General features: G+C 31.4%; 1 protein-coding gene across 1 annotated transcript in view; it reads left to right on the top strand.

Annotated features, from left to right (window-relative positions):
- CenG1A (Centaurin gamma 1A) overlaps nucleotides 1-12,408 on the top strand; it is a 197,418-nt gene that overhangs the window by 156,371 nt on the left and 28,639 nt on the right. The window contains exons 10-13 of the mRNA XM_085809112.1: nucleotides 170-274; nucleotides 368-536; nucleotides 4,198-4,341; nucleotides 5,801-5,874. Of these exons, the coding sequence (XP_085665238.1) occupies nucleotides 170-274; nucleotides 368-536; nucleotides 4,198-4,341; nucleotides 5,801-5,874 (492 nt within the window). The remainder of the gene's footprint in view (nucleotides 1-169; nucleotides 275-367; nucleotides 537-4,197; nucleotides 4,342-5,800; nucleotides 5,875-12,408) is intronic.

The following is a 12,408-nucleotide window of genomic DNA, read 5'->3' as shown; positions in this document are numbered from 1 at the left end:
GTACTGCATTAAATGTCTGTATGTAATGTTATTTTCTCTACCATATTTAGTTACTACAGGCATTCATCATATTTCTGTTGAGATTTAAAGTTGATAGATCACCTATTTTATAAACATTTAGTCGAATTTTTTCAATAGAAAATTAAAAAGTAGCAATTTGATTTTTTAGGGTTATCTTTATAAAAGAAGCTGTAAAGCTCTCAATAAAGAGTGGAAAAAAAAGTATGTCACTTTAACAAGTGATGGAAGATTGACATATCATCCTAGCCTTCATGTAAGTTATATATTTTTATAGTTGATAGACATTTTGATGTTTCAGTTTCCTTTACGTTACTTACTTTTCTCATTTTTTTTATTATATTCTTAGGATTACATGGATGATGTTCATGGTAAAGAAATTCCTCTGATGCACACTACAGTAAAAATTCCTGGACAAAAGCCTAGAGGATCTCGTACTCAAGGAGCATCATCTAGTGCCTCTTCACATCAAGTCAGTGAGCTGGCCTCTGACATAAGTAATCTATCTATCGCTGGAGGTATAATTCCAGATTTAAATTAAGTGGCTTATATATTTTAATTATGGAATTAGATTAGTTAATTTTAAGTGATTCATTTCCACTGGTTGTAAAATCCTACTCTTAATTTTTGCTTAATTCATTTAAGTGGCTGAAATCATAGGCCTTTGAATTTATATTTTATGAGATTTGGCTATGAAAAGGACGGGATGCTTAATTGTTAAATAATAATTTTTGATCATTCGACATCACTCTTAAAAGTATGTTTTCCTCGTAACTTTAGTACGTATTTTTACTGACCAATATATAACAAGTTTGCTGAAAAAAAATTATTAATCTGATCAATTTTATTTTGAAAAATATATTGTTGAAATATATGAAAATATGTACTTTGAGCTTTTAGTAGAAACAAGTTTTGTGTGTAAATTTAAAGAAAAGGAATATTTTGTTATAAACATGTATTACTGTTTGAAGCTTTTCTTTTTAAGTCTTGAATTGAAAATTTCTCGAAATTTTGAACTTGACAAAAATATAGGGGATGGGGATAAGTTAAAAATTCTGTCCTCCCTTTTTTTTTAGTCAGAAACTAAAACATCAATTGAAAACTAACTCTGTAGTTGTTCTTTTTTAAAAGCTATCAAAAACCTTTTTTTCAAGTGTTAAAATCTTCAAATGATAAAGACAGCAAGAAGTACCAACAATGTAAAATTGAAATCAAAGAAATTTCACTCTAAGGGAAATTTCCAAAGCATGAACCATAAATGTCAATTTCATTCCCACTATATTTTTCATAAGCAAATGTTTAAAAAGTTTTTCAAGGAACTAATTTTCTGCCATTTTTTTTAAATGAACGAATTTAAATATGGTGTTTCCTTTTAAATTTACAGTAAATTCATCCATTTGTATATAAAGCAAGTAATCTTAGGTACCTGCAGATTTTTTAAATAGTATTATGTAATTAGATTTATTGACCAAATCAACACTTTGTGAATTATTGTAAAATAAAAATGGACTTAGATTAATTGCTACATTTTCCTTCCTTGTGCAATAGCTTATTTAGAGTGCTTTAATAATGCATGGAATGTGAAACACATTTCATACATTTTTAACATTCCATATGTTACAGAGCTTGGTAGTTAAAGTATACTGGGCATTAACAGATTTTAAATTCTATAATAGTTTTGAAATATTTTTTTGGTCTAGAAAGTGATTTTTTTGCATTTATTTTTAGTTTTCATGTTTATCTTATTTCCTCCCAGAGTTCTCATAATCAAAAATCACAGTTCCATGCTCAAAAGGCAATTTAGGCTTCTCCATTGTAATTATGTAGAGATAGACCCAGTGCTACGGTTTATGGCACCTGTCTGCAAACTGGGAGGGAACACTCTTAAATTAAAACTTTTTAAAAATATTTTCTTTGCATTCCAGAGTAAGTGATAAAAGAAAAAGCAGACTTGTTGAATCCTCCCGATTTTTTTTTTTTTTTTTGTTGTTGTTCGTTCAATTTTGCACAGTTTTTATAATGCTTGGCTAAATATTTTCTTATTTGCATCCAGAAATGCGATTTGTAGGATTTGAAAGTAAAAATACTTTATTATTGGTGGTCTACTGTGTTGCACATAAGAGCAGATGTGCATGAAACTCAGTTTTACAGAGAGCATCAAGCATAGGCAGGTGTAGTATACATCAGCTAAGGAATGCGTAGCAAGATCGGAGATACATCAGTGGATCAGGGATACATTGCTGATGCTGCCATATCCACCAGGGAAATTGCTTTCTGAATAATTTTTATATTAGAGCATAAAAATTATTTTGAAAGTATTTTCTTTGCATTGTATTTGTCAAATTTTTCAATAGCAAAAATAAATGCCCTTTTTTCAAATAGCCCATTGGTAAGGTTTCCCCTAAAACTGAAACCCTGCATTACATTTGTCGTTGCATTCTGCATGTATGCATTAATTACAAGACAAATTCTAAATCTTTTTATTGAAATTTCTTTTTTTTTTTCAGTTAATATACACATTCTATTAATTCAGTCACTATCTGAGTGGTTATAAAATAAAGAAAGAAGAAATTAAAATACATTTTTTTGTACTGTACATGTTTAATACATTTTCTAGATCATTTTCAAATATTTAATCTCAAGAAATTATGCAGCAAAGATCTAATTCATATTTTAAATGTACTACCAAAAGCCATCCGTAATAAACTGACCCAGGTTCAGGTCCCACTCATGCAATGCTGTATTTCTCACTGGTGTTAATGGATGGCGACACGAGCAAGCAACTACCGAGGCTTCGTCAAAACATGTGATCGCTACATTAGCAATTATGGAAAATACTCGCTTTGAAATTTAAGCTTTATTTAAAAAACTGTTCTCTAGTCTTCTTTTCTAGTTCCCCCCCCCAAATTTTGCATGCCAAGGAAATTTCAACAAATTCTTTCCCTGAGATTGTTTGTATTTACATTATGTAAAATGTAAGCAAACCAGTTATTGATTTACCAGTTTATTGTGCATTTAGAGTCTAAACTCAGCATCTGAAAAGGAGGGACAAATACATTCTTTATACATATTTACCATTGAAATTTTAAAGTAATTCTTGAAGATGGTGGATTATTCACCCAAAAAATGGAATTTATCTAATGCAAAAAATTGCAGAAATGTTTTTCATTATCAAAATGAATTGGCCTTTGTAACCAAAATATGTGATTAAGTGTATTTTTATTAAAAAGTTCATTTACATATATGTACACCAAGTTAAAAAAAAGGACAGTTCTGTATTTGGAGTTCTACTGGGCTGCTTGATAAAACTGAACGTACATTTTTCATGTCTGAAAAGCGTGACTTGGGATATATATATATATATATATATTTTTTTTTCCAAATTTTCACTTGCACATGCAGGTACAGGTTAAAGCAAATCCTTATGTGTGCATTCTGTTTGGTAGGCATTAGGTATCATTGGGCATAGTTAAATTGTTGTACTTCTACCCTAATTTTGTGCAAAAACTTCCTGATAAGTAGTTCGAGGGTCTGCCATCCCTCTTTCCCTAACACCAGCCTGTCCAAAGGACTTTCAGCTTCCTGTGTTTCAGCTTCCATGCTTACAAACATGCATGCCTTTTCTAGGATTTGAATCTAAGCTCTTTGCTATGGCAGTCAGTATCAGTAAATGCTATCCCATCTGAGTGGCAATGTCAGTAGTCAGCAGTTTGAGCACTTATTATGAAATTTGTTGAGCAGGATACTGTATATCAATAATAATGTCACATTGTCTTTTCATTTGTCTGTCCAATGGGTTTTTGAAATCGCATATTTTCTAAAGAGAGCAGTGTGCTGAAACAACAGCATTTTATTTCTTCTGGTTTCCTGAACACTGCCACACATTTTCTAGGAGATACTTATATGATACTTTTATTAATGTAATTTGAAAAGTTGGTTATTTTTTAAGTATATGTAAGTCAGTTACTTTTGAAGCAGCAGACATGAAAAATGGGCAATGCCCTCACCGGGACTAGAACTTGGACCTCTTGATACGTACCCTGTGTGCTATCGCAACACTACAAAGGCATGCTGAAAGGATTCAGAATATACCTTATATATACTTCCCCTTTTAAAAATTTATTATCAGGTTATGTGTGATGTCTTTGCATTGTAATAAGCAAATTTTTTTTTTTACAGGTGTTTTAAATGGGAGTGAAACTCAGTTAATACCTGCTGTTCCTAGCACAAATCCTCTTTTAAGTAGGCTAGATACACCTATTGTAAAAAAAAGACACAGAAGAATGAAAAGTACAGGACTCCGAAACATGGATGCGTTAGATGGTTTGTTTTTCGATGGATATATTATAAAACATAATTAAAAATTGTTTTTGTTATAATTGTGTTTTAACTATATATTTTAGATGTAATCCAGTTTTTTTTTATCAGTAAATACTTTTTCTAATCTGTGAGTTGCTTTGAGATAGATTGTCAAAAATTGAATGTGAGATTATAGCTATGAGTGAGTATTGAGTGAACACAAGTTCTGTTGATTGTTTCTAAATCATGATCCTTTCTTTAGATATTAAAAGTAATTTCAAATACAAGTTATTATAGCAGATATTATTAACGTATACAGTTAACATTCATAAAAGTTTATAAAAAACATTTTAAATACAGGTTTAAACTTAAATGAATGCCTGTTACAGTCTGGATGAATTTTAAGTAACTGAAGTTTGAAATGCCTCCAGTTCAAATATTAATTGATTAAAATTTGTTTTTCTGGCATCATTAATATTTTCCATGTCTCATACTGAATCACAACTCTTTAGCTGCTTTTCCTGGAGCACTGATAGCTCAATCTTATGCTGATTTAATTTTAAAGCCAGTGGTATGGCTATTCCTATAAGATAACTCGAGAACCATTTTTTTCAGTGCAACAGTGTTGTGCTATGTGTTCATGCCACTCAGCATAGCCTGTGCATGAACTTGATGTACTACACCTACATCATCTGCAGACTTGTAATCCATCAGTCCATCGAGTTGATCCATTGTAGTCCATAAAGCACATCATGAACTTTATTGTTCAGCAGTTGCAAAAGGAAGAGCTTCTAAAGGAAACAGCACAAGCAAATCTCAATCGCTGTTTCTGATCTCCCAGTCCATTCTTTCTAATATATAGCAGTAAAACAGTATTATACGAATGTTTTATTGAAATAGCTCTATCATATTAAGACATTATCCCCAGTTCAAGCAGTAAAATTAGTATATATTAGTTCTATGAAATTTGGTTAAAATTTTTAGATGAAATTACACTGTTTACTGTATGAATTCTAATTTCATTGGGCAAACTGCTGCTGTTTTAATGCATAGTATGTGTAAATATTAACAATTTAAATTGTTTTATTCATAGACTTGTTTACAGGCTTATTAATTAAGTATGTGACTGACTGAAAGAAAGTTATTGTAATCATCAAGTCTTCCATGGAATGGAAGATTTCAGTGCATTCAAAAGGTTATAGTTTAAATAGCAACTTAATTTAGATGTTTGAATATTATAAATAATTACAAAATTGTTTTAAATATTGGTGTTTTGGCTTGAGTTATTTGAAGCATAAATCTTTAAAATATCTATAAAAGCATATGATGTTTGTTTAATTGAGCAAAAATGATCCTTTTCAGGTATAAAGGTCATCATTAAAGAAAGATTATTTTAGTTAATGATATATTCTTAATTTCTTGTAAATTTCTTACAAGATATAATATATGTATTTATTAATGTCAGATGGATCTTAAATTTCAGATTCAGATGATCATGAATTCATCATTGTATCCTTGGATAATAAACAATGGCATTTTGAAGCATCTAGTTCTGATGTGAGTATAATGTAACCCTTTATTAATTCTTTATAACCACAGAGTTATTTTATTACTAAACAATACATGCACCTCTCCAGTAAAAAGGTCTTTCTTTTCCGGAGACTTTTCTTTGACCTCAACACACTTGCTCCCCAAGCTAGTATTGTGATTTTATAAATTATTTCCTGTGGTTTAAATTTAATATAAATATACTTTTCTATAATTAAAAATAGAAATCGCTTAAAGTTTTATTTAAACTAAAAATATTTTCTGAATATTTTGGGACGAAATACGAATAAAATAAGTATGAATTGAAAACAAATGGTCTGTACCAAAGCCAAAAAGGCCATGCCCCCCCCTCCATTAACATAAAAAACCACAAATTTCATGTGCCAGATTAAAAAAAAAAAAAACTAAATAACGCTCGAAATATACCAGTGAAATTTAGATCCAGGCAGTGTACATTTTGTAGCACAAGGAAGAAACCTCATAGAAGATATATGTGCGAAACGTGCTATGCATGTACTAAAAAGACAAAACATGCTTTGAACAGTATCACAAAACAAATTTGTTCTTTGAAATTTAAAAAAAAAAAAATTGAGTCTTTTTTTTTTTTTTTATCCTTATTTTACTGAGCTTTTTAATCCATTCAGCCAAATGTCCTTATTATGTAGGTACTTATATTTTCACTGCTATAGAAAAATTACATAAATGTTTATTTTTTAATTTTTTCTGACAATTTACTTTGTAAAATAATGTAAAAAATTACATGTAATGCAATTCTTACATAATTCATTTTTAAATTCGTAAATTTCGTCATTTATTGGAAACATGCACGAAGAAAGGTAAGTTTTTCCCCTACTACCTCAGTAAGTTTCAAAGTCCTAGACGCGCGGTGGTTTCACAGTGCAACCACCACCCACAGAGCAATGGACAAGAGAAGATTTTTTTTAAATTCATATATTATTTGTCTATGTGAACGGGTTGGCTGCAAGGGCTTTTTCATTGTTATCCCCATCTGTAACATGTATATGAGCCAGTTTTCCTTAGAATGTCCTCCACAGAGGCATCTCCCCTCTTAGGCGAGCGAGGAGTACTATGGCAGAAATCCTCATTGTAGTGAATGGCAGGATTGATCTTTGCTGTGCAATATGCATATTTGCTCATTATAGCACCAGGGTAAAAACTTCGACTATTTTGCGGAGACTTACTACTCATTTCTAACCTTATTTTGCCCTTTCATTGCCGCTCTCTGGCGTCAGCTCTTGTGTATGTGTTAATGTGTAAATATTTAGCTCTTGCAAGATGCGCTTTCCTGTTTTAAATGTTAGACAAAGTTGGTTTTAACTGTTAGCTGAAGTTTTGTGATTCATAGGCCTTTCTAATGACCTTCTAATGGAGTCGATAAAGCACTGCCACAACTCTTACTCTGGTCCATAAATAAATAGTCATCTTATGCTCCATATAGATTGTTAGGCATACTATATTTTTTTATACTTTTTAATTTTCTCATTTCTATCTTCATTCCTTGCTTTTATTATCCATTCTCTCAACGTCTGAACTGGTATGACACATTCTAACATCCATGTATTCTACTATCATTTAAAATTTTCTTTGAATAGTTTATTGATACAGTAATCTAAACACTGAACTAATGGCGTTAATCCATCTAGAATAACTGCCATGTCGGTATTATACTCTTTCAACAATTTTTTTGTATTATCCATTAGGAGGGATCTGAAGCTGTCCCAAACTAAAAGACTTTTTTAGATTCTTTAAGACAACAGGACACTTTTGCCAAACATTTCTTATCCAGTTTCTTGGGAACATGAATGAAAACACCATTAGGGAAGTTGCATTTCAGCATCTTCTTTCTTTCAATAATAACCATGAGTTTAAATTTTTTACCATATGCTAAGTGGGAACGCAGTATGATGAGCTGAGATCTTTTTTCTGATCTGTTGCTTTTATTAGTGTTGCCACGCTACCTGAAAAACCGTAAAAGTCAAGGAATTAAAAAATTGAATTGGGGAATTTAAATATTTTAGTCAAAATTTGGAAGAATAGGGGAATTTCATATGGCGATACCAAAAAAAAACTAGTTTTGCACCAACAAAGGGATCACTTTCTTGGTGAATTATGTATTGCGTAAGTGTCATTTGGGCAGCTGGCATAGAGCCAATTTTCATAGCTCCAATCAGATTGTTCTTTAGAAAGGCAAAGCAAATTTCCAGTAACCTCGAGAATCAACAGGGTTGTTCCTAGTGGGGGTGCAACTTGTAAAAGTACGCGAACAGCCAAAATCAGGGGCGGCTGAACTCTCACTACACCACTCCTAAATATTTTATATTCATGGTACGTTCTTGTCTAATCTAGGTACTTTTTGTACAATTTGTCATATGTAAGTACTGAGTGAGTATGAAATAAAAATTTTATTAATCAATAAGCATTTTTTTTTAAATTTGGGGTGGCAATCTTATGAAAGTACATTGGCAGCCAATGTCCCTGAGAATCAAGAGACTTGCTTGCCCATGTGCAGTACATGTTGAACTAAAGAAAATACCTTTTCATTCTTGTATAAAACAAAATCGGTTTAATCCTAGTATACAGGATTTGGTGACATTATATTGAGCTGTAAACGGGGCCTTTTGGTGTTGGCAACAATTTTAAAAATTGTGCCATGGCCATAGTGTATGCTAGGATTTTATCGCAAAATATTTTAAATTTTTTTTCCTTTTTAATAAATGCCTTATATGTTATTTCGTAGTAAAATAAAAATTAACCATCTAATAAAACTATAATCGCCAAAATATCACTGATTATCGTAATTCTGTTTTTAAGTAATTAACTTTATTTTAATGTTATTCGTATCATTTGATGTGGCTTCTTCCCTCTAAATTTATTTATTTATTAGTTAATAATACTTTTAAATTTCAGGCAGTTTTTTCTAGCATAATCCTGAGTCTAATTCTAGCAGTATGATGACATGCTATCGCAAAATTTAATGCATATTTTTTCATTAAATAGATTTCTATCTTTTGTTAAGCTTCAAAATGTCTCCACAAAAAGGCATTTTTTAATCCAAATTGGGTAGATTCTAATTCCAATCTTTAGTGGAGAAAATAACTCCTACTATAGTTATAATAGTAATGTTTTGGGGATTATATATATATGTCATATGTAATTGGCAAATTTTTGTGTTTTCAAGTGGTACCATAATTAATTTACTTCTCAGCACAGCCAACATGCACTACACAGACAGACTGGAGCTTTTAAAAAAATACCTTGAAAATCAGAGAATTTCATTCTCCTCTTTGAGTAGCAACCCTGGTTTGTGTAAACCTTTTTTGTTCCTTTCACATTAATTGTTTTAATTTCTATCATATCAAACCTTACTGAAGTTTCGTCCACATTTCCAATATGTGACAGTAAATAATTTTTCTTTTTGCCTTTGTAGGTCAATAACATGCTTCGGGAAACTTATTAGTTTGTTCTCCAAATCTTTTGGAAGACTTTGTGAGACTTTGTTTTCATAGAATTAAATTATTCCATGCCATAAATTGATTGCACCAACTCAAAGTGTTTTTAATGTTTTCACTCTCATTTTCATTCTTTTTTGCCTACTTTAAGGCAGATAAACATATGCTGTGTCTTGTTACAATTAACCCTTTCTGGTGATTTTCTAGGATTCAATTTGCAACACTTTCTTCTAGAAGAGCCTATTTTGTTAGTGCTTTATTCAAAGCACTTTTAGTCTTTGGCATATGAATTTTTGGGATTTTATTTTTTTTCCCATCTACTTCTGGAGCTTTGACTGGCACGAAATATACTTCCTACAGCATGATTTCCATTTTCTTTTGCAAACTGAATGATTTTGTATTTGAAACCATAGCTAAAAGAAATGTGATTTAATAAAGCCTTCGATGTTCGCTTCAAAATCATGTCTTTAAGTGATTACAGAATAAGAAAACATCTGACTTATAATTCTGTGAGTTCATTCCGGTTGGAAGTGTATTTTTACTTGAAATTATGCCTTTCTTTTCATGAAAGAGTTGAGTAACATTCTTGTGCAGACCTGCGTTAAATGCCGCTTTTTGAAACCATTTTTTGAAGGACTGGAAAAAAATCTTCGGATGAATAACATTACATATGTATCTATCAGGTTTCTTCATAAAGAAATCTATGTGCAATATACGCCAAATGTACCTAAAAATTTTAAATGTAGTTTGAAATTAAAGGTGGGCTGGTATGCCAGAATATATGGAAATTTTGAAGAATGCAGTTGCAATAAGAATATAACAAATTATAAATATTTGTTATATTTGGAAATGGAGAAATTTCTGTGAACTATCACAATATTATTTAAAAGAAAACTACATCGTCCTGAGAATACATAGTTGTACAGTCAAAAGTCGTTAATCTGGACTCATCGGGACTTCGGCGATTCCGGATTATCGATTTTTCCGGATTATAGATCATCACTTTAAATCTGGTAAGATGGCATGCAGAAATTACAAAATTAAAAATATGAACCGTAATTTATGAAATAAAGAACAATTATGATCTAAAGGGTATCAAAATTTACAAAAAGAAAAAGCTTAATATTTATTTGTTTACTTTATTAAACATTTCTTTCAGTGTAAGTTGTTTAAGTTGCTTCATTTCATGTGACAATACTTTCTCTTTAATTATATTAAACAGACATAATTTCTTGTTTAGTTACAAAGTTCCGCTGTTCAAGTCCTATAATTGCTGTGTCGAGAATACCGACTAATTTGTCAATCAAAATATTTTCATTTTCAATAACCTCTCTCTCACTTTCTTCACTATCGGAAGTGAATTATAATGACGAGGAACTTGATTTAAATCATATCAAAGACGGAGTACATCGAGATGAAATACTACATTTAGTAAAAAATTATAAGCCAAATAAAATAAAAACATGTGCCCTGAAGATAAGGATAGTGCGGACAGATCAACTTCCATTTCATTGCGTGCCACGGCGTTTCTCTCCCCCCGCCGCAAAGCAGCGTGAAATTGATAAACAGATTTCGGATTTCAAAACATGCTTTCGTTTTGTAGATCCTTTACATATTAGTAAATATATATCGGAAATTCTATTTAACATAATCAAAAGTTCAAGCTTACTTTTATAAAATTGCTCTAACAGTCTACAAAAAATAATAAGCCGGATCCAATTCGAAGATTAAGGAGCAACGCAATCTGCAACATTAACTGAATTAGAAGATAATTTTAGCTTAGCTTATACCGTCCGTTATACATTAAATGCGCAGGCGTAAACGTATTATGCACTTACGCACACGCATATTCGCAGCCATAAAGGTCTTACACGCATGCAGAGATGCCTATGCGCATGCGTCAGCACGACGCATGCGCTGAAAGTTTGTAGCTTTGAGGCCCGGATTATGGGTGTCAGAATTAATGACTTTTGACTCTATTAACATTACTATATCTAATAAGAAATGTTCATTTCTACTTCCCTGTATCTGGAAATTTGCCTGCTCATATTGTAGTCGGCTGCTGCTTCCTAGGCCTCAAATAATTTATTTAATGCTGCTGAAACTGCTATTTGTATGATCTGCTACAGCCTGCAGCTTGTTACCGTCATCATAGTTGTCATTCATCACCATTAAGTCTGCCTTCTCATTTGCAATGATCTTCAGAACCACCAAGCATATTAAATATTCCCATATTCACGAAATCTCGTTATGATTGCTTTATCAATCACTATTAATGTGCTGTTAAAGTTATAAAACTGAGGGAAGAGTGAAAAAAGTGGTAAAGTTTGATTTTGCAGTTTGAAGTCAAACGTGTGGATAGTTCTGAAGATAATTTTGAACTGATTTTTGATAAGAAGAGGTATAAATGATATCAGAGAAACTTCAGATAATTAAATTTGGTAAAGGAATCAAACTCACAGAAAAGGCCACTGAAAACAGAGCTGTACTATAAAAATTATTATTAGAAATATATTTCTAAAAGGTAAAAGATAACATTGATTTTTAATTTCCAGTAGTAAATGTTGCATGTTACGTGCTGAGCGAAAGGCACTATGGCATCTGCTTTCCAGTCTTCAAGTAAGACATAACTGATTATTTTATTGCTTTCCTTAGGGAGACAGAGGGAGAGACAAAAAGAGTGAGGAACCCTACACAATGAAATAGTATAAGTATTACTAAAATAAAAGGACTGACTTACTAACTGTATTACTGAGTGACTTAAATATTAGTGAGATAAAAAGGCTGAAAAGGGTGACTTCGGAAAGAAAATTACATCCCTAAACTTTTCTAAAATGAAACAGTATATATAAATTGCTTATCATTTATACCTCTTCTTATCAAAACTGAGTCAAGAATTATCTTCAGAACTACCAACACATTTGACTTCAAACTTTACCATTTTTTCCACTCTTCCCTCAGTTTTATAACTTTAACTGCACATTACTAGTGATTAATAAAGCATTGAACAGGAATTGTTCCTGTCAGTCAATGATTGACCTACATATTGTTTCATTTTAGAAAAGTTTAGAGA

This window comes from Stegodyphus dumicola, chromosome X2, assembly GCF_044657685.1.
Source record: "Stegodyphus dumicola isolate Sdum_Otavi_A_Nest chromosome X2, ASM4465768v1".
NCBI classification, from domain to species: domain Eukaryota; kingdom Metazoa; phylum Arthropoda; class Arachnida; order Araneae; family Eresidae; genus Stegodyphus; species Stegodyphus dumicola.
Note: the sequence above shows the minus strand (reverse complement) of the source record. Positions and strands in the feature narration are given on the sequence as shown.